The sequence below is a fragment of the Lepidochelys kempii genome, chromosome 3, assembly GCF_965140265.1.
Source record: "Lepidochelys kempii isolate rLepKem1 chromosome 3, rLepKem1.hap2, whole genome shotgun sequence".
Taxonomy (NCBI): Eukaryota; Metazoa; Chordata; order Testudines; family Cheloniidae; genus Lepidochelys; species Lepidochelys kempii.
Window position 1 is genome coordinate 87,487,356 of NC_133258.1, and position 23,288 is coordinate 87,510,643.

The 23,288-nt window shown below is 43.0% G+C and overlaps 1 protein-coding gene across 2 annotated transcripts; it reads left to right on the forward strand.

The window, feature by feature from the left end:
• The first annotated feature begins 12,893 nt into the window (after window positions 1–12,893).
• Window positions 12,894–18,130, forward strand: MARCKS (myristoylated alanine rich protein kinase C substrate). Of its 2 annotated transcripts, none has more exons than XM_073337098.1 (2): window positions 12,894–13,374; window positions 15,163–18,130. In XM_073337098.1, the coding sequence occupies exons 1-2, from the start codon at window positions 13,276–13,278 to the stop codon at window positions 15,910–15,912; spliced, it is 849 nt and encodes a 282-aa protein (XP_073193199.1). In that variant the 5' UTR covers window positions 12,894–13,275; the 3' UTR covers window positions 15,913–18,130. The 2 variants fall into 2 exon arrangements, with proteins under 2 accessions (XP_073193199.1, XP_073193200.1); XM_073337099.1 differs by lacking the exon at window positions 12,894–13,374 and adding an exon at window positions 14,851–14,994.
• The last annotated feature ends 5,158 nt before the right edge of the window (window positions 18,131–23,288 follow it).

The window sequence follows — 23,288 nt, forward strand, 5'->3', positions numbered from 1 at the left end:
TCACAGCCTCTGATGCTAGACACTCCACAAGCAAATGATAAGAGACAGTCCTTGCCCCGCAGAATTCAAAATGGCTGGCAAAGACAGTATTATCTCCATTTGACAGATGAGGAATTGAGGCACAGAGAGATTAAGGGACTTGCCCAAGGGTACACAAGTAATCTGCATCAAAGCTAGGAAGTGACCACAGATCTCTTGAGTGCCAGTCCAGTGCCTTAACCACAAGCTCCTTCATCCTCTCTAAGGGCTCGTCTACACCACACAGCTTTTAGTGACAAGGCTGTGTCAACACAGCCTTGTCACTAAAAGTCAGCATGTGTAAACGCTCTTTTTCAGTATTTTGTCGGCACTTTTGCAGACAAAATACTTCCAGGAGAGCGCTCCTGCTGACAAAACCGCATTCACACTACCACTTGCGTTGGCAAAACTTTTGTATTTTGTGGGGGATGGAGGGGGCTTTTTTAAGTACCCGTGAAAGACAAACATTTTGTCGACAACTTCGCAGTGTAGACAAGCCCTAATACTTTTTAAATGTCTTCACTTCATCACACACAAAAATAAATCCTCAATCAACTCTTAATTTACCAATCCCAGAGCCCTAGCACATCTACATCTCTGTCACACATTTCTGACACAAAGAATTCTATTTGCTCCCCCACAACAGTTGCAGCCACAACTCCCACTAATAATAATATAAGTTATTTGTGAATATGAAGGAGAAAATTGTGAACCTGGGTCTGCAAAAGCCATACTCACATGGCAACTGGATTTTTAACATATATAAAGATTACTCACCTAAGAGTTTGTAGGATCAGATCATAGAATCATAGAATCATAGAAGATCAGGGTTGGAAGGGACCTCAGGAGGTCATCTAGTCCAACCCCCTGCTCAAAGCAGGACCAATCCCCAATTAAATCATCCCAGCCAGGGCTTTGTCAAGCCTGACCTTAAAAACTTCTAAGGAAGGAGATTCTACCACCTCCCTAGGTAACGCATTCCAGTGTTTCACCACCCTCCTAGTGAAAAAGTTTTTCCTAATATCCAACCTAAACCTCCCCCACTGCAACTTGAGACCATTACTCCTTGTCCTGTCCTCTTCTACCACTGAGAATAGTCTAGAACCATCCTCTCTGGAACCACCTCTCAGGTAGTTGAAAGCAGCTATCAAATCCCCCCTCATTCTTCTCTTCTGCAGGCTAAACAATCCCAGTTCCCTCAGCCTCTCCTCATAAGTCATGTGTTTCAGACCCCTAATCATTTTTCGTTGCCCTTCGCTGGACTCTTTCCAATTTATCCACATCCTTCTTGTAGTGTGGGGCCCAAAACTGGACACAGTATTCCAGATGAGGCCTCACCAATGTCGAATAGAGGGGGACGATCACGTCCCTCGATCTGCTCGCTATGCCCCTACTTATACATCCCAAAATGCCATTGGCCTTCTTGGCAACAAGGGCACACTGCTGACTCATATCCAGCTTCTCGTCCACTGTCACCCCTAGGTCCTTTTCCACAGAACTGCTGCCTAGTCTAGTCCATTCGGTCCCTAGTCTGTAGCTGTGCATTGGGTTCTTCCGTCCTAAGTGCAGGACCCTGCACTTATCCTTATTGAACCTCATCAGATTTCTTTTGGCCCAATCCTCCAGTCTGTCTAGGTCCCTCTGTATCCTATCCCTGCCCTCCAGCGTATCTACCACTCCTCCCAGTTTAGTATCATCCGCAAATTTGCTGAGAGTGCAAGCCACACCATGCTCCAGATCATTTATGAAGATATTGAACAAAACCGGCCCCAGGACTGACCCCTGGGGCACTCCACTTGACACCGGCTGCCAACTAGACATGGAGCCACTGATCACTACCCGTTGAGCCCGACAATCTAGCCAACTTTCTTCCCACCTTATAGTGCATTCATCCAGCCCGTACTTCCTTAACTTGCTGACAAGTTGCTACATAGATAATGACAAATAATAAATCTTGCCACCAGGATATGCAGGTGCTGTACAGCAGCCTGAAAAATAATACAATACAATAAAAACATTAAGATTTGAAAAGAATCAAACAAATAGAGGAGAGTAACAATTATAAGAGCCGGTTCATTGGTATTCTCCAGCTGTTTCACATTGCTCCAGCAATGCAAAAGAAAGGTAAATCTGAATTACTTAGCATGAATTGTGATGAGCCAAGGACTGGTCTGCAAAACAAACAAACTAACAAAAAACTAACAAAACCAAAACAAAACAACAAAAAATTTGGAACTAAATGAACCACTTCCATTTTAATTAATTTTTTTGATATTTCAGTGCAAGTCTGTGTGCGGACACTCTTTTTTTCAAATTAAGAGTCTCCTATTTCAATTTAGATGAACTCAGTGTTTTACTGACTTCAGCTAAGTAAAAAAAACTATAAACTTTGAAATATATTTTCAAGGTATAGATTATATTATATTGAGATATAGTTACAGATGTATTTCTCTACCCCAGGGGTAAGTTAAACTGATGTAAACGAAACTGAAACCAATGTAAGAATGTCTATATAGGGTTTGCAAAAAGAAAAGGAGGACTTGTGGCACCTTAGAGACTAACAAATTTATTTGAGCATAAGCTTTCGTGAGCTACACCACAAGTACTCCTTTTCTTTTTGCGAATACAGACTAACACGGCTGCTACTCTGAAACCTATATAAGGTTTCGCACTGGTTTAACAAAGGCCAGATCTACACTATGAAGGTATAACAGTATAACTATATCGCTCAGGGGTGTGGAAAATCACCATCCCTGAGTGACATAGTTACACCAACCCAACTCCCGGTATAGACAGCACTGTGTCGATGGGGGGGGGGGGGGGGGGATTTCTTTTCTCTTGCAGAGGTGGAGTAACTATGCCAGTTGAAGAAGCTCTGGTACACTGGCATAGTAGTGTCTTCACTGAAGTGCTGCATCTACACCTCTGCTGCATTTTCAGCGTAGACCCGTCCTAAATCAGTATAAAATTACACCTCTAGTTAAATCACTGCAACTCTGAATAAAGACAAGGCCAAATATGTGTTTCCCTTATAAGTAAAGTAGATAAAGTAAAACTCTCTTAGGGCAGGAACCTTGTCTTTGCTTTTGTTCGTACACTGCTTAGTGCAATGGCTCCCCAATCCTGATTTTTGCTGCTAAAATAGAAATAACACAGTTAAAACTTCACTGCTTGAGCCATATACAGTAACTGGCCTATGAAAAGGTATTTTACTAATATATATTTGTAAATGTTTATGCTTTCAGTTTGAGCAGTTGTTTGTTTTGGGGGTTGAGTTTTTTTGGGAAGGGGATTTTATTTTGGTTTGTTAGCTGTTTTTTTGTTTTGCAATATACTATCTTGAGTTACTGGAGGAGTTTGTGTTGGTTGGTCCAGAAAGACAAGACACTCTACAATGCCTATAAAAAAATCTGAATCTTGTTTAGTTCCCGTCTTTCTAGTATACAGGACATACGAACAGTTTAGGTCTGACTTAGCAAATGTTGTTGGATTTATCTACTTAATAAAAGTTTGTCAAACATTAGTAAAAGCCTTGGCCCAGGCTGCAATAGCTGCAATAGAGATTGCACTGTATGAGGCTGAAAGAAAGCTTGAAGAAACAAACAAGAAATCACAGTGCTGAGGGTTAGGACATCATGAAATGTGCATCTCTTGAAATCAGGAGCAAAATTTTGAAACCATTTCATAAAAATTTAGTGTTAGAATGTGAGACTTGTATTATCCAGATTATAGTCCTGTTTCTCAGTAACAGAAAGTATATATGGTTTAAAACATGATTGAAATTGCTTTATCCTGTCAGATTGAATATTCCCTGGGAAGACAAGATGTTTTCTTTCTTATGCATATGCTACATTGATACTATGTAACAAGGAGGACAATAGAAGAAATGGCTTCAGGGGAGGGTGATGCACAAAGAACATTCTCTCTCAAGGTAAACTTTGATTATCTTTTTGTTTGTTTGTTGCTTTCTTTGCATTCAGGAAAGTTCTCTATGCATCACAAAGCACAAGCAGACTTTTCAGTGTGTTCTCTGAGTTTAGATAACTATTGGAAGGGCATTCTGGGAAATGACATACAACTGAGCACACCAAGCAGCCCACATTGCTTCACAGTTTCTGTAATGCTTTCCCCCCATGTTCAGCTTCCATAGTTTTCTTGAATTTGTGTTTTCTAAGAGCTTGTCTAGGCTGGGACAAAAGGTGTCTTTGAAAAATGTCAGGTTTCAGAGTAGCAGCCATGTTAGTCTGTATCCACAAAAAGAAAAGGAGGACTAATAGCTCATCATACCTGATCACTCTCCTTACAGTGTGTATGGTAAAACCCATTGTTTCATGTTCTCTGTGTATATAAATCTCCCCCCTGTATTTTCCACTGAATGCATCCGATGAAGTGAGCTGTAGCTCACAAAAGCTCATACTCAAATAAATTGGTTAGTCTCTAAGGTGCCACAAGTACTCCTTTTCTTTTTGTGAACTCTTTTAATTAACGTGTTTTAAAACCCTAGTGTTGACAGGGTAAGTTATATTTTAACACATTCATCTCAACCACATAATGTGTTAAAATACAACTTGCCCTGTCTACATGTGACAAGTTGAAACATAAAAAAAAAAAAAGTTAAGAATTTTAACATCTTAATTAAATCACTAATACATTTTTAAAAAATATATCTTTTATCCTGGTCTAACCCCAAAAGTCACTGCCATTTATGTGGTCTGCTGGAATTTTGAGAGCTAATTCTGGCTTTTTGCATGTTGATTATTTATCCTTTCTCTCAGCTTCTCCATATGTCAAAAGGAGATAAAAAAATTAGATCCACTAACCACCCCATGAAATCACTTACCTACAGCCAGGCACTAAACTACCACAGAATATGCTCCCAGGAGAAAGTCCAGGATACACCCTTTGACACACTTAAAAACGCCTTCACCAAATAAGGACACTCCACCAGAGAAATACATTGCATCACGGTACAGGCCTCCCAAATACTCCAAAAGAACCTGCTTCAATAAAGGAAAAACAACAACCCTCCAACCACACAGCCCTGGTTGTCACCTACCACCCCTAACTGGAACTCTCATGGAGTATCATTAAACAATCACAACCCATACTCCATGAAGCCACATCCTGAAAGAAATCTTTCATGAACCCCCTCTTCTGGCCTTCAAACAACACCCCCAACATCATCAAACTCATCATCAGAAGCAAAGTCCCCACAGATCAGGACACACCAACTGCAAGTGGCACCAGACTCTACTGTAACAACAAATGCAAAACCTGTAGACATATCTCCACTGTTACAATGATCATCACTCCCACAACACATCTTTCAAGATCTATGGGTCCTACACATGTCTATCACCACATGATCTACCTCATCCAGTGAACTAAATGTCCCAACGTATGGGTGAAACAAGGCAATCACTATGATCTCAAATGAACGCACACACAAAAAATGATATCACCTGTTGGTGAACATTTTTCACAAAACTATAACTCCATATCTCACTTCTCAGTCCTCATTCTTAAAGGACTCCATACCTTCAAAAGACAAGCCTTGGAGCTTAAATTCATAACTTTGCTAGATACCAGAACTCATGGATTTAATAAAGACACTGGATATATTGTTTATTATAATAATCTGTAGCAACATGGACTAACTCATTATCTGTTCCAACTTTTATTTAGCTGTGACACTCAGCTCTCATCCCCTAATGCCCCTACTCTACTTGGCTACATTGATGATATCTTCATCATCTGGACCCATGGAAAAGAAGCCCTTGAGGAATTCCACCATGATTTCAACAATTTCCATCCCACCATCAACCTCAGCCTGGACCAGTCCACACAAGAGATCCACTTCCTGGACACTACGGTGCTAATAAGCAATGGTCATATAAACACCACCCTATACCAGAAACCTACTGATCGCTGTACTTACCTACATGCCTCCAGCTTTCATCCAGACCACACCACACGATCCATTGTCTACAGCCAAGCTCTACGATACCACCGCATTTGCTCCAACCCCTCAGACAGAGACAAACACCTACAAGATCTCTATCAAGGATTCTTACAACTACAATACCCACCAGCTGAAATGACGAAACAGACTGAAAGAGCCAGAAGAGTATCCAGAAGTTACCTACTACAGCACAGGCCCAACAAAGAAAATAACAGAACGCCACTAGCCGTCACCTTCAGCCCCCAGCTAAAACCTCTCCAACGCATCATCAAGGATCTACAACCTATCCTGAAGGATGACCCAACACTCTCTGAGATCTTGGGAGACAGGCCAGTCCTCGCTTACAGACAGCCCCGCAACCTGAAGCAAATACTCACCAGCAACCACACACCACACAACAAAACACTAACCCAGGAGCCTATCCTTGCAACAAAGCCCATTGCCACCTGTGTTCACATATCTATTCAGGGGACACCATCAAAGGGCCTAATCACATCAGCCACACTATTAGAGACTCGTTCACCTGCACATCTACCAATGTCATATAAGACATCATGTGCCAGCAATGCCCCTCTGCCATGTACATTGGCCAAACTGGACAGCCTCTACGTAAAAGAATAAATGGACACAAATCAGACGTCAAGAATTATAACATTCAAAAACCAGTCGGAGAACACTTACAATCTCTCTGGTCACTCAATTACAGACCTAAAAGTGGCAATTCTTCAACAAAAAAACTTCAAAAGCAGACTCCAATGAGAGACTGCTGAATTGGAATTAATTTGCAAACTGGACACCATTAAATTAGGCTTGAATAAAGACTGGGAGTGGATGTGTCATTACACAAAGTAAAACTATTTCCCCATGTTTATGCCCTCCCCCCACCCCCAACTGTTCCTCACACGTTCTTGTCAACTGCTGGAAATGGCCCACCCTGATTATCACTACAAAAGATTTTTTTTCTCTCCTGCTGGTAATAGCTTACCTTACCTGATCACTCTCATTACAGTGTGTACAGTAACACCCATTATTTCATGTTCTCTGTGTATATAAAATCTCCCCCCTGTATTTTCTGCTGCATGCATCCGATGAAGTGAGCTGTAGCTAACGAAAGCTTATGCTCAAATAAATTTGTTAGTCTCTAAGTTGCTAACAAGTACTCCTTTTCTTTTTACTGTATTACAGGTATAACTACATCCACATTGGGGTGGGGGCATTTGGGTTGTTTTTTTGGGGTGGGGGTTATTGTCACTTTTACTATACCAGTATACAAGCCTTGTGTGTTTGTACCACGCTTAGCTCAATTGGACCCCAATCTCAGTTGTGGCCTGCAGATGCTAATGTAATATTAATTTTCAGATCCTTGGATGAAAGGCACCATATGCAGTGTGTTATTAGTGTGTAACTATTTACACCCACACTACCTAGTGTTGTCTCAACTGATCTCCCAAGCTAAAGAAAGAAAAGCTAGCTCAGTATTCATATGAGAGACCGCCAAGCAACAGAAACTGAGGCCAGGCCTACTCTACAAACTTTTGCTGGAATATCCATGTCAGTTAGGCATGATTTGAGACCAGTATAGCTGTGCCAGCTGTATAGCTTACTTCGCTTGAGATGGGGCTGGAAAAATGGATGCCAGTTCAAGCACAGTTACGCTGACGTAAGATTCGTACACAATAGGAGCGCTTTGCTGGTTTATCAGAAAAGCTTTTCTAATTTAGATTTGGCCTGGGATGTTGCAGGAAGTGATGAGGTGGTCATAGTTGAGGTGAGATGAGGTTCTCTGGCCTGCAATGTGCAGGAGGTCTATGAGAATAGACTATGGTATGTGCATAGGCGCCAATTTCTCCTGGTGCCAGTGGGAGCTCGCGCGCCCTCCCCCCGCCCCTATTGGACTCCTCCCCCAAATACCCGCCCCAGCCCCGCCTCCTCCCCTGAGGACGCTGTGTTCCCGCTCCTCCCCCCTCCCTCCCACAGCTTGTTATGCTGCGAAACAGCTGTTTCGCAGCGACAAGCGCTGGGAGGAGAAGCGGGGACGCAGTGTGCTCTGGGGAGGAGGCAGAGGCAGAGGGAGGAAGTGAGGTGGGGCAGCAGGGTGGAGCGGGGAGGGGAGCTTGGCCATCTGTGGGTGCAGCACCCACCAATTTTTTCTCACCGATTTCCAGTCCCGGAGCACCCACAGTGTCGGTGCCTATGGGTATATGTGTATTATTGGGAGTGCTGTCTTTTAGATGAAACATAAAACCTGTAAAAAGAAAAGCAGTACTTTTGGCACCTTAGAGACTCTAGTAGGTGGAGGGATAGCTCAGTGGTTTGAGCATTAGCCTGCTAAACCGAGCGCTGTGAGTTCAATCCTTGAGGGGGCCATTTAGGGATCTGGGAAAAAATTGGGGATTGATCCTGCTTTGAGCAGGGGGTTGGACTAGATGACTTCCTGAGGTCCCTTCCAATCCTGATAGTCTACGATTTCCCTGAATTTCAATTTCAATCTGATATTACAGCATCCTTATTCACTTTATCTCCTAAACTGTATATCTGTGCCATTAGAGAGCCTAAATGCTCCCTGTGTATAGTTTGTATATTGATTAGTAAAGCACTTTGGGATGCTTTAGGATGAAAGGGACTGTATATGAATTGAATTTATTGCACCTTTGAAGGTGATTAGTGCGGCTCATGCTGGAAGAATACAATTTTTGATCTATAGTCTGGTGTATTTTATTTATTTTTTATTTAGTCATCTAAATTGCTAACTGCCATCAGTTTAGAAGAATCTACCCTAAAACATATGTGTGCGTTGGGGGCAGAAGAGGCAATGTGTGATGGTGGACAGCCAGAAGATTAGCTGGAAGGGTTTGTTGGGAACTTGTGAGAGGTAGTGTATGTGTATGTATACTTTTGGATTGTTGTACAACTGGTTGATCAGCATGTACCATCTGTCTGGAAGAATTTATATAGGTAATGCTGTCTTGTTTTACCATACAGCTTTAAAATACTGAAATGACTGTTGCCTGGAAAGCATATTGGGATCACAATACGTACTCCATCATGACTCCTACAATCATTCTGTAAAATACTTTTGTGACATTACTCTGAAATTCAGATGAGCTGGCATATGGAATAAAGGTTTACCACCATGCCTGGACAAGGGAACACGTGGATTTTTACACTGATTTTGCAATTCTGGCTTACTCTTCAGGCAATATGTCATCAGGTGATATACTAATCCAAACAAATAAAAATGATCTAATTAAAATCCAACAAAAAGGGATCTATAAAAGGCTATAATTTCTTTGCAAACAGGAGGAGCACCACAAGGAACCTGGCAAACTGCCCTGGCATCATATTGCTTTCGCTGCAGGGATATAAGATTTAGTGGGAGACCTCCAAGGTTCTTTTTCATGACAAATTGTCTCTCCTGTGTATCAGTCACCAGATATACACTCCCAAGAGGTTTCACTGCCCTAGTGATGACAATGAACACCCCTGAGCAGCTTTCTCTTTGTCACTGTTATTCATTTGCTGTGTTAATGCTTGGGGACCTCAGCGGGACCAGGCCCCTTTGTGCTAGATGCTGTACAAACACACAACAAAGAAACAGCCCCCTGCCTCACAGAGCTTACAGTCTGATACCAGAGACAACAGGTGACTGCAACAAATAGATGGGGGAACAAAAAGAAACAGGCAGCGAGAATACTATACTAGTCAGCTTGATTTTCAGGTCTTTTGCTCCTTGTTCTTCCTATGCTCTGGAAAGCTTGTCTCTCTCACCATCAGAAGTTGATCCAATAAAAGATTTAATAATTTTATTAAGATGATGTTAAAATAAAAGAAAATGGTACAGAGTTTAAGCATAGAAGTTTCTGGTTATCAGGGAATAAGGTACAAGTTATCAAGGGGTGCAAAGTTTAGGAACGGGTGGCGTAAGGAATACATAATCTGCAATATCCCTGATTGCGGGTAAAAGGTTAACAGGTCAAAGTACAGACATTGAGACATGGGGGTATGTTGTTCATATAATTGCTATGTTCAGGTGTGGAGTATAATGAGTGGATACGATGATGAGGCTGGATTTACTCTTATTTGGTGGGATTTAATGTTCAGTGAGTTTATGGCTCCAGTTCATACGGTCCAATGGAAAAAGTCTCTCGGTCCCTTTCTCATAGTTGATGCAGGGTGTCCTACAGGCTCATACTTATTACCTCCCCCACCTTGTCTCTCTAATGTCTTGAGACCAACACAGCTACAACAACACTGCAATAAACTCTCTCTTGCCGTCCTTTCCTGGCTTAGATGTAGGAGAAAAAAAACTCCAACATCCCTCTTCCCACTTCCCTGCCATACCTCCCCCCACCCCATTCCTTCCTCCCTCCCCTCCCCTGGTATTCACGTCTTTTCCTCTCATTCATTTGTTTTCCGTGTTGGAAATACCTCGTGTCTGTCCCCTGCGTTCCCCCCTCCCCTCAGACTAGTCCAGCTGCCCTTTCACATGCTTCCTCTGGAAGCCCTGGCACGGAATCAGCCCCCTCCCCCGCTCGCTTTTCGCTGCCCCGGCTCCAAGTCAGCCACACTACTAGGATCGCAATTCGGGTTCGGTGCAAAGGCATGGAAACTCCTTCCCGATCTCAGCTGTGGAATCCCGCCCCTGCAGCCGCCACTCCCATCTCCCCCCCCCCCCCCCCCCCCCCGCAGCAGCCACAGCGCCAACTACATCTCCGTCCCCCGCCCCCTCCAGGGTACGGTCCATCTGCTCTGCTCTGTCTCTCGCTCCCTCCCCCCACCCGCTTTCTCACTCCTCCTCCGCCCCCCCCCCCCCAACGCTCCGAATCTTCGCCGGCCGTCGCTACGGAAACCAGCCGATACCCAGTAAATGGGCACCGTGCAAAAGCAATGCAGCCGGGTAACAAAGAAGCCCTCCCTCCATGGGGTTCTGCAGAAACATCTCAAATCCTTTTGCTCTCTGTGCATATATTGGAGGAGACGCGTCTCGCCACATAGCTAGGATCCACAGCAATTTAACACAGCAACCACAAAAAGTGCAGATGGAGGGTATTTTTTCCAGTTTTCTGGTGAAGAAAATCAACAGCCTCCTCCAAAGTGCATTTCACAAACGCCTGGATGTTACTGGATTTGTCTAGATTACGTTTCTGTTTGGGACTTTCCCATTTACACAAAGGGGTTGGCTTCCTTCAACCATCAGTGCCGATAGCCTGGCCAGCGTCTTTTCCCTTAAGGGCGATAAGATATGTTTGCTGGCACGATGCACTTCTACAAAAAACTATTTACATCAGCTCTGGGAAATATAACTTGGTGATTGAATAAGGCATCAAACCGAAGCAGTGTGTATAAAACCAAATCGTTACAGACGCTTTTCAGCTTGGTTTCGAAAAGAAAGATAATGATTAAACCAAAGAAATCGAGGCTGGTACTAAGCGTTTTCCAGGATGCGATCCGTTTTCCTTGAAATGCAGGAGGGAAGTTGTATCTGAAATGCAGCACAAGGGAGAATAAGAGCGTGATCTAAAAAACAAATGCCCCTTCGTGTGTTTTGCCCCCAAGAAACGAAATATTCCCTTGACTGATTCTCCTCTTGCTACAGATAAAGGATTGTTCATATTAGGGTTATTGAAATGCAGCGAACATACAAAGATCATCCGATTCTGCAGCACAATGCGATCTTTGGGGTCAGAGAGGTGGGCGGTTTGGACGGGTGTCTTGAAATCCTGAACCCTTGATTATTTTAATGGCTGTAACATTCTTGTTTATAAACAAATCGGGCATTTTGAGATTTAATCTTTTTTTGAAAAGGTAATTCCGTCAGTTTTCCTCATTACTGCTCTTTAAACAGAGGTTTAGGTCGCCTTTCCCAGCAGTATAATTTATCCATTTCAACTGGAAAAAAACAAAACACCATGTAGACCTAGGCTGCCAGACATGCCAAAGGCCACTCCCACCTCCCAAAAGAGATTCAGATCCCTGGTATTTCACACAAGTCACTGCTGTTACTCAGGTACTTAGCGGCAGTATTATTTCGAGCGAATTAGTCTCAAATTACATCTTATTTGAGAGTCAATGAATGTAAATATATATTTAGGGTTCACATTTGGGAAAAGCACAAATAGATCTCTGATAACGTCGCTTCATCCATTAATTTAATGCATCAAAAATCTAAGTGGTCGCCGCCTCAGAAAACAGGTTTTAAAAATACAAATCAAGGATAATCAGACAGCAGAATGTAATCAGACCCGTAGGCTAATTTCAGAATATTTTATTTCAAACCGATATTGCTAGGGGGAGGGGTTTGATTCTGCTTTCTCGGCGGCGGCCGCGGCTGCTTTTAGCATTTTCAACATCTGGCCTACAGACCTACTAATTTCAACTCGTGATCTCCTTTGGCAAAACTCGAACTAGATCTACGTGATTTAAATACCTTCCAAATTGGGGCGATAGAACAATTGCAATTAAATCAAAAACTCACACCTCGAACCTTGATCTTCTACAGCAGAGGGTGGAGGGGGGCGAGTGGAGTAGGGGTAAGAGGATGAAATCACAAACACACAAGTCAAACCATTGTCTCTAATTTAACACAGAAGCAAATGGGGGAAAGAGAAACACACAAACGGAGCCACTGCAAGTCAAAGGAAATCCCCTTGCAGGGTTAATTCACCTCCGAAAAGAAAGGGCAATAAACCCATGCATCATCATTTTTAAGTGAAGAAAAAAAGAGTGCATGCATTTTTTCATTACTTTATTTATTTTTGTGGTATTAATTATCAGTCAAAGGCTGATTTCAAATTATTGCAATCGCAGCTCCATTGTTCGCTCCAATTGGAAGCCCCGCCCCCTCCTTTGTCTGGCGGCGCCGTGATTGGTCGGCGACGGGCCGGGGGTTGCCGTCAGCGCTCGGAAAGCCCATTCATCTGTGCACTTGGGCGTTGGACTCCGCATCTTATTAGCAACCAGGGAGATTTCTCCATTTTCCCCTTGTCTACAGTACGGCTACAAATCTGGGATTTTTTTTATTACTTCTTTTTACTAAACTTGGGCTCTTTTTTTTTTTGCTCGACTTTTTTCCCTCCTTTTTCCCCCCTTCCTCCTGTGCTGCTGCTTTTTGATCTCTTCAACTTAAATTTTTAAAAGGAGTGCATATAAATCGGTTCTGTTCTCTCTTCTCTTTTTCCCCCCCTCTGGTGTGTGTGTGTGTGTGTGTTGCTGCTCGCCCAGTATTTATACCAATCCAACGCTCTTTGTTTCCCCTCCTTTTGGATCTCTTGAGTTTCTTTGTTGAATAAGACAGCATGGGTGCCCAGTTCTCCAAGACTGCTGCAAAAGGCGAAGCCGCTGCTGAGAAACCTGGGGAAGCAGTGGCTGCATCTCCTTCTAAGGCGAATGGACAGGTAATTCCCTCACCCCTCCAAAAAACCCTACCCTAAAAAAAAAAAAAAAGGCAAAACTTGGACTTTTTTTCCCCTTGCATCCTGTTTATTTTTCCTCCCCTTTCGATGTGCCTTGGGCATATTAGATGGAGAATATGGCCAAAGCCTTTATCTTGAAAACTTAATAGAAAGGAATGGCTTTTTCACTCTTTTGTGGGGGGAGGGAAGGGTTCTGTAGACCCGATTTTTCTTAATGGAGTGGAGCAGATAAAAATCACTGGTGCGTTATTTGAAGGGGGTCCACGCTGCTCGTAAACTGAGGAATGTGATACTTGGTTGGCTTTTCTGTCTGTTCAGTCTCCTCCGTGCATTAGCTTTTTCTTCTGAAGACGTTTGTCTGTGGATAGTCAAAAAAGCCCCTGGTGGGAGGTGGATTGGTAGATAGCAGTATGAAATTTGCTCTCTGCAGTGCAAACTGGCAGTGGTGAGGTTAGGGGAGGGAAGTGGCATGCCCGGGGGTACCCTGTTGGGGAGAGCGCTGTGCCTGTACCTCTGGGAGGTGGCTGGCTGGAGAGGGGAAGGGGCAGCGAAGCACGCTCTTCTCTATGTTGTTGCATGCCTCGCCCCCACTCCTCTACGGATCTAGGCTCAACCTACGATTGAAACCCGGGGGGCTGACTTGCTCTGGGAGGCTTTTCGCGTCACTCTGCCTGTTTCAGCGCAGTCCGGACTGGGGGGGGGGGGTGGTGACTCTTGGCGTTGCACTAACTTGACCCTCATCTCTGCCACCCCCCGCGCAACAGGGGTGGCGGCGCTGGAGTTGAGTGGCGCCTGCATCTAAAACACCGGGCACCCCCACCACGGCTCTGAGCAGCTGCTGCCGGAGCCAGCCGGGCTGCTTCGCCCTCCGCAGAGGCTTTAGACTCGTTAAAAATGCAAATGCAGCGAGAGGCGGGGGCGCCTCTTTTAACCAGCCAGCAGGGGGAGGGAAGCCACGTCTTTATTTTGATTTTATTGCTGGCTGAAGGGTGCGGGGGAGGGGAGGGGCAGGCGTGAAACGGACGCGAGGAGCGAGGCGAGCTTTGTTAGCCTTTCTCCTCGGCTGCGCTGCTGCTGGACGCGGCGTGCGTGAGCCCCGCAGCCCGCCAGCTGCTCCCCTCCTCTCCCCTGCCCCCTCCTCTCCGGCCGCCTCCAGCTGGGGTCGGCGAGGTGGAGTCACAGTGCCCTCTGCTGGCGGAGAGCCGCAACGATGGCAGGGCGGGCGGGGCAGCGCACCGCCCTGCAGTGCCTTGCGGATGCGCTGGCTTTCTCCACCCTTCGGGCGTCCCCCAGCGGGCACCCTGTGAACGCAGGCGGGGGCGTGGCTTGGCGCTGCGTTTCCAGGGCAGCACCAATGGGCTGCGGTCCCGAAGCCTGGGCTGGGGAGCAGGCGGGGGGCGGGGGGTGAATGTTGAAAATGCTCAGTGCTGCCTTCCTCTCTCTCTCTCTCTCTCTCAAGAGGAGCAATGGCGAGTCTGCCCCTTGCCACTTGCTGGCTTACGGTCCCGCAGTTTCTGCAGTTAATCGCTTGATCTGATCAAATCCTCGGACTTGTATAATAGTCCAAACCATGCCTTAGTATTGGCATAAAATGCCAAGATGGCAAGTATTCTTAAAACCGTCTGTACTGTCTGCTCCATCCAGTTCTGCCTAAGTGCAGACTCTGGTTCAGGGAAATGAACTAAGTTCTCCATCAGATGACCCTGTTGAGCTTGGGATATGGCTGAGAAGCAGATCTTTCTCCAATAACACTGAGTTGTTTTCTTCCAGGAAAATGGGCATGTAAAGGTGAATGGTGATGCCTCTCCAGCAGCTGCTGAGGCAGGCAAGGAGGAGGTCCAGGCAAATGGCAGTGCACCTGCTGAAGAGACAGCGAAGGAAGAGCAAGCCTCTTCTGAGCCTGCCTCTGAGAAGGAGGGAACAGAAGCCGAAAGTACTGAGCCAGCCTCGCTTGCTGAGGGAGAGCCCTCCTCGAAGGCAGAGGAGGGAGCTACCCCATCTTCCAGCAATGAGACCCCGAAAAAAAAAAAGAAGCGCTTTTCCTTCAAAAAGTCCTTTAAGCTAAGTGGCTTCTCCTTTAAAAAGAACAAAAAGGAGGCTGGGGAAGGAGCAGAGAACGAAGGTGCAGCTTCCTCTGCAGAGGGAGGGAAAGATGAAGCAGCTACTTCCCCAGAAGCTACAAGCAATGAGGAGGGCAAACCTGCCCAAGAGGAGTCCTGCGCTGCTGCAGCTAGTGGCACAGAGGAAACAAAGGAGGAGACTGGTGACTCTCAGGAAGCAAAATCAGAAGAGACCGCACCAGAGAAGCCTGCAGGAGAAGAGGCCAACCCTGTTGAAGAGCAAAAGCCTGAGGATAAACCAGAAGAGGCACCAGGTGCCTCTGCCCCTGCCCCTAGTGCTACAACTGAGGCCACCTCAACTGAACAAGAGGCACCCAAAGTAGAAGAGGCAGCACTTCCTACACAGGAAACCCCATCTGAGTCTAGTCCAGAAGCCCCACCAGCTGAATTGGCAGAGTAAACATGGCAATTTTGAGATAATCCAAGAACTTTTCTCCCCCTGTTTGTTTGTTGGAGTGGTGCCAGGTACTGGTTTTGGAGAACTTGTCTACAACCAGGGATTGATTTAAAAGATGTCTTTCTCTTTTTTTTCTCTCCCCACAGATCCCATCTCAAATAATTCTGTTACCACCATTCCAACAGGTAGAGGGGAGACTAAACAGCTCCCTCTGCCTTGTTCCTTTTTTTTTTTTTGCATCAGTATTAATGTTTTTGCATACTTTGCATCTTTTATTCAAAATGTAAACTTTCTTTGTCAATCTATGGACATGCCCATATATGAAGGAGATGGGTGGGGTCAATAAGGGATATCAAATGAAGTGATAGGGGCCACAATGAGGAATTAGTGATGCACATAATTGCCAAGAGAATGTGCCACGAGAAACAATGTAAGGGGTTAGTCTTTTTTAAAAGAAAGTTATTACAATGTATTTTGTGAGGCAGATGTTCTATAAGGTTTACAACACTACAAGTCTTGACTAAGAAGGAAAGGAAAAAATCAATACCCAGAAAAAAAAAAGATCATAGTCTTAGGAATTCATTTAAACCATAGGAACTTTTCACTTATCTCATGTTAGCTGTACCAGTCAGTGATTAAGTAGAAATACAAGTTGTATAGGCTTTATTGTTTATTGCTGGTTTATGACCTTAATAAAGTGTAATTATGTATTACCAGCAGGGTGTTTTTAACTGTGACTATTGTATAAAAACAAATCTTGATATCCAGAAGCACATGAAGTTTGCAACTCTTTCCACCCTGCCCATTTTTGTAAAACTGCAGTCATCTTGGACCTTTTAAAACAAATTTTAAACTCAATCAAGCTGTGATAAGTGGAATGGTTACTGTTTATACTGTGGTATGTTTTTGATTACAGCAGACAATGCTTTCTTTTCCAGTTGTCTTTGAAAATAAAGGAAAACTCTTCAGATGCAATGGTTTTTGTGTAGCATCTTGTCTATCATGTTTTTGTAAATACTGGAGAAGCTTTGACCAATTTGACTTAGAGATGGAATGTAACTTTGCTTACAAAAATTGCTATTAAACTCCTGCTTAAGGTGTTCTAATTTTCTGTGAGCACACTAAAAGCGAAAAATAAATGTGAATAAAATGTATAACTTGGTTGTGTTTCTTTTATGGATCCTCTGATAGCTGTAAATGGACTAGCAAGTATGGCTTAAATTTGCATAGAGAAGGATCTTGTGTGCCATTAATGCTATCTTTAGAAATGGTTTAGAATTTTGGATTCAGTAATATTCCAAGTCTTTATTATGAAGAAATTTATAAGCAATATCTCCAGATGGCTCACAGCCTCTGCTTTTTTGAACAAAAGACTGGAAGCCAATCTGAGAACATGATGGCATAGTAAGATTGCTGTTGCCCAGGTTCCATCGTGGTTTAAGACCAGTTGTATACAGCACACTCGATTCCTACCTCTTAAAGTTAATGTTTGACTTGGATTATATTGGATAGGGTGTAAGAATATGGTCTTAGGCCAAATTTTTCTAAACTGGTTGCCTAAAGTTAGGCACTGAAAATAAATGGTCCATTTGTTTTGTTATGCCACTTCTACTTCTAGTTTTAGACCACCAGTTTGAAATATGTAGCGTAAAAACATTTGTTTTCCTGCAGTCTGCTCAGCATTTAAAAGCAATATCTTTCTCAAATATGTTACTCCCAACTACAAATGAGTTACAAAGGGGATTGCTAAATTTGCCTATAAAAATAGTTGCTTGGTGCTTGCCTTTAATTGTTAGGCTGTTTGGCTAATTTCCAACATATTGCTCAGGGCATGTTATGCCTTAATAAAACAGTAGGCTTATGTAAAGTAGTAATGGTGTTCAGAGGGTGGAAATTGATTCAAGAAACTTTCTCCTATAAACTTAGGAGAAAGTTTAGTATTACACTTGCTTCTATCAAAATTTTCAGCAGAAGCTTTCTTTGGAAGTAATTATGATTCATTTTATGAGAAAATGGCACATTAGCACCTTGTTCCCAAAAGAACAGAATTAACTGCAATGGATTCCTGCTGAATGCATACTTATTTTTATTCAGCTGTCTACCACTTTAATTTTGGCTTGTATGTACTCTCTTCACCCTGGTATTTCTCTATAGTTTTAGATATGTATTGAATATTATGCTATAATGGCCACAGGATGAAATAAATGGATGTAAAATGAGATCCTCCACAACAGTGTCATTCTTGGAGTACATCAATTGAAGTGTTCATTTTATAACCACTTTACTCAGGGTTTTTATAATACAGTTGTTTTAAAAAAAAAAAAAACTGTTCAAGACATCAAATGTCATGGCCCTATAGTCAATGTCATTTTTAAATAAATTCCTTTATATTTAAATCCAAGATTTTTTTTTTAAAAAGAAAGGTCTGAGGTGTCCTTTCTTTTTTTTTTTTTTTTTCCTTGTCAAGTTATCAGGAAGCACCAAATCACTGAGTTCCCTTCACAGAGTAATAGTCAATACTAGATATGTTTTAAACTGTTTACCAAGAAAGCAGTTTATTACAGTGTGTAACAATTGCAGTGTTTCAGTAAGAAATGCTGATATTACTCTTCAGTAATAGCTACAGTAACTGTTTTCATTGCAGTTCAAATCCATTTGAAATCTTGAAATTAGATACCTTTTGAGACTTGCAAGAGCTGTTGGAAATGGGTAAAACTTACCATGTTCTGAAACGGTTAAACAGTTCTATTGGGCTACATCACAATGCTTTTTCCTTAGGCAAAATTCTTACTAAAATCAGTTTTGCCTGAATAAAGACTTCAAGATTCAGTCCCTTACATTTATTATTGGATTAAAATGAGGGGGCTTTCTTACTCATGGTTAAAACTCATTACCAAAACCCCCTTCAAATTCTAATAAGTCATGTCTAAGCTGCTTTTTAAAGTCTCCGTAATAGCAACATTTCTAGTGAGGTGATCCATGTTGGGTATCAAATCCTAATTTATTCACCCTCAATTCATGAATGGGAAAGTGTAATGACTTAATTCATTTGACTTCACATAAAATAAAATGGGGGGGGGGGGAGAAAAAATGTAATTTAAGCTATATCCTCCATTAGAGTAGATCCATCTTCCTATGTAAGCAAATACAGTTGTTTTCTGGAAATCAGTAATGCCCATATAAATATTTCTGCTGTTGCACTTAAGCCCTCACTAAAAAACTCTCCTCCTACAGGTTGTAAACATTCTCTTAAATGTATGCCTTCATTTTGTGAGGGGGAAGATTTGTTTCTGAACGGTTTAAAGGCAAAAACTTCAATGACAGGCTTATTCTAAATGGGCGTTCTGGAAGTAAAATTTAGAAGCATTCTAAGTTCAACAAAGGTTTTGTTTTTGAAGTGAGGTATTTTGTATAGCCCTGCTCTTAACTTGAGAATACAACTGTAGGTTTGACTGCTGCCCTTCTAATATCTCCCACCAATAGTAACTGAATAAAGTGCACAGTAACACACACTGCACATGGAGGGTGAGCAAAATGTCCTCTTTCAAGACCCACAACTCAAATGTTGGTTGAAAGTCATTTTTTAAGAGGTTGAGTACTACGCATTTCCTATACTAGTAATGCAGTGGTTGGAAGCAGCCTAGCTGTAGGTTAGGGTTTTTTTTTTTTTTACCACTATTAATTCACTAAGGTAGAATGGAGTATATTTTAGTTTCATGAAGTAGGCAGCAGGTGAAACTAGAATGTTGTTTTTACAATGAACTGTAGCCAGAAGGGTTGATATGTTGGTCACCTTCTACAGTTCAAAGGAGTTCAGCTAATTAGTAATGAGTGTGAACTCTTGCAGCTATTAGTCCTCCAAATGGCAACATGCTTGTTGGAATATGCAGCTCAGTTGAAAAAGTAATTTAGGAGGTAGTGCTACAAGCTACTACAGGTGGTCCAACTTTTTTGGTCCCATGGGCCAGATGTTAATGGTGGGGCACCTCTGGACCACATACAGAAATACATGTTCAAAAAAATGGCATCCTCCATGCAGTGTGACCTCATGTGCTGTGGAGGATACTATTTTGTAGAGCAGATCTACTATGGGGGAGGGTGGATGTGGTTGGGGGCTGCATGGAACTGGCCTGTAAGCTATCATTGGACCACCCATAGGTCTTTGCTGCCGTTAGTGTCATATCTGCATTAGCTAGCCTTTGGAGAAGTTAAGGTGGCACTACACTATGAATATCCAGTGGCTGTTCATATTTGAAGACCTGAAAAAGGCAGCTCTAGCACTGTGTTGTTTCATGAAGAGTTTATCCAGACAACTGTTTCTTCATGGTCAAGAAGCAAAGCAGTTAGCCACAGATATCTGTATGGTACTGCTGCAGGATAAAAAGGCACGTAAAGTTTGGACAGAAGAGTACCTGAAGCCTGTTAAAGCACAGAACTGGGAAGTCAGGAGATTTGGGTTTTTCCATCTCCTGGGTCTGCATATCCTTGTGGCGTGAAAATGAGCAAGAGGCTTTACCTCAAAGTGCCTGTGATAACATGTGGATAATGATAACAAACAAGGTTGTTTAAATCTTTTCAGAATGCTTTGAAATCCTCTCACAGAAGGCCCTATAAGTATTATTTATATATTTTTTACTCCATCTTCATGTTAAGGGATAACATGACTGGCCAGAACAGGACTTTACTACATGGTAGTTTAATAGCAAAGACACAAACATGATCCATAGAAGATCAGCTCCCTGAACTTAAATAGAACTTAAAGAGGTCAAATCATTACTCAGGCAAAATGGATATAGGGGATCATGACAATTTTGCCTCAGAAATGCAGATTCCCTGTAATTTTCCTAGAGGGAAGCTTAACAGTTTTAGCAAGAGAGGGGTTGCAACCTGCAGAGGTGAGGTATTAAAGTTACCAGGGTTAACTATTATATCATTAGTGTCTAGGTAAGTATCCCAGACCTCACTTAAGTTATCACCTATCTCTGCGTATGAGTGGAGCTAACATGGAAACAGAAAATTCTTTTTCTTCTTTGGACCTCCTGAGTGACACAGGCACCATTTCTTTTCTTGCACAGTGGTTGAGGGGGGTGAAGGCATCCCACACCGATTTTTATTTTCTTCCTCCGTGTCTTACACTCATTCATGTGGCTGTGTATGTCCTAGCCTCCACCTGAGGAGAGCGAGAAAAGTGACATTTTGGAGCCCATCAGTACAGCTTCTTCAAGCCTTTTTCACACTACAGCAGACACCTTGACAGCAATACACGTTTAATAGCTGTTGCTACAGTGGATGTAGAGACCAGTGTGAACCCAGATTTGGTTTTGGTAACTACAGTACTAGCCAAATGATGCCATAGACAAAACAGTTCATAGCTTAGTTTTTATAACATAGATCTTCGAGGGTGTGGGGGGAAAGAAATATGTTAATACATTGGTCAGGAAAGTCATGCTAGTTCAGAGGTTGCAATAACTGCAAACAGTGACTGTTGCTAGTATAAACCAATTTAGTTAGCTCAGTGCAAATTGTGCATAGACCAGCCTAAGCATTTACATTTGATAACTGAAAAGATACTCTGAAAAGGTGATTTATAGTGCCAAGGAAACGAAGTCCATTTAAAAAGAAAAGGAGTACTTGTGGCACCCTAGAGACTAACCAATTTATTTGAGCATAAGCTTTCGTGAGCTACAGCTCACTTCATTGGATGCATACTGTGGAAAATACAGAAGATGTTTTTATACACACAGACCATGAAAAAATGGGTGTTTATCACTACAAAAGCTTTTCTCTCCCCCCACCCCACTCTCCTGCTGGTAATAGCTTATCTAAAGTGATCACTCTCCTTACAATGTGTATGATAATCAAGGTGGGCCATTTCCAGCACAAATCCAGGGTTTAACAAGAACGTCTGAGGAACAGTGGGGGGGGGGGGGGGGAAGGAATAAACAAGGGGAAATAGGTTACTTTTTATAATGAATCAACCATTCCCAGTCTCTATTCAAGCCTAAGTTAATTGTATCCAATTTGCAAATTAATTCCAATTCAGCAGTCTCTCATTGGAGTCTGTTTTCGAAGTTTTTTGTTGAAGGATAGTCACTTTGAGATCAGAAATCGAGTGACCAGAGAGATTGAAGTGTTCTCTGACTGGTTTATGAATGTTATAATTCTTGACATCTGATTTGTGTCCATTTATTCTTTTACGTAGAGACTCTTCAGTTTGACCAATGTACATGGCAGAGGGGCATTGCTGGCACATGATGGCATATATCACATTTGTAGATGTGCAGTGAACGAGCCTCTGATAGTGTGGCTGATGTTATTAGGCCCTGTGATGGTGTCCCCTGAATAGATATGTGGGCACAGTTGGCAACGGGCTTTGTTGCAAGGATAGGTTAGATAAGCTATTACCAGCAGGAGAGTGGGGTGGGGGGAGAGAAAACCTTTTGTAGTGATAAACACCCATTTTTTCATGGTCTGTGTGTATAAAAACATCTTCTGTATTATCCACAGTATACATCCAATGAATCATAGAATATCAGGGTTGGAAGGGACCTCAGGAGGTCATCTAGTCCAACCCCCAGCTCAAAAGCAGGACCCATCCCCAATTAAATCATCCCAGCCAAGGCTTTGTCAAGCCTGACCTTAAAAACTTCTAAGGAAGGAGATTCCACCACCTCCCTAGGCAATGCATTCCAGTGTTTCACCACCCTCCTAGTGAAAAAGTTTTTCCTAATATCCAACCTAAACCTCCCCCACTGCAACTTGAGACCATTACTCCTTGTCCTGTCCTCTTCCACCACTGAGAATAGTCTAGAACCATCCTCTCTGGAACTACTTCTCAGGTAGTTGAAAGCAGCTATCAAATCCCCCCTCATTCTTCTCTTCTGCAGGCTAAACAATCCCAGTTCCCTCAGCCTCTCCTCATAAGTCATGTGTTCCAGACCCCTAATCATTTTTGTTGCCCTTCACTGAACTCTCTCCAATTTATCCACATCCTTCTTGTAGTGTGGGGCCCAAAACTGGACACAGTACTCCAGATGAGGCCTCACCAATGTCGAATAGAGGTGGACGATCACGTCCCTCGATCTGCTCGCTATGCCCCTACTTATACATCCCAAAATGCCATTGGCCTTCTTGGCAACAAGGGCACACTGCTGACTCATATCCAGCTTCTCGTCCACTGTCACCCCTAGGTCCTTTTCCGCAGAACTGCTGCCTAGCCATTCGGTCCCTAGTCTGTAGCTGTGCATTGGGTTCTTCCGTCCTAAGTGCAGGACCCTGCACTTATCCTTATTGAACCTCATCGGATTTCTTTTGGCCCAATCCTCCAATTTGTCTAGGTCCCTCTGTATCCTATCCCTGCCCTCCAGCATATCTACCAC

Coding starts and splice junctions, on each gene's coding strand:
- MARCKS (XM_073337098.1), top strand. CDS start 13,276: ATGGGTGCCCAGTTCTCCAAGACTGCTGCAAAAGGCGAAGCCGCTGCT. Junction 13,375..15,162: donor CTTCTAAGGCGAATGGACAG/GTAATTCCCTCA, acceptor GTTTTCTTCCAG/GAAAATGGGCATGTAAAGGT.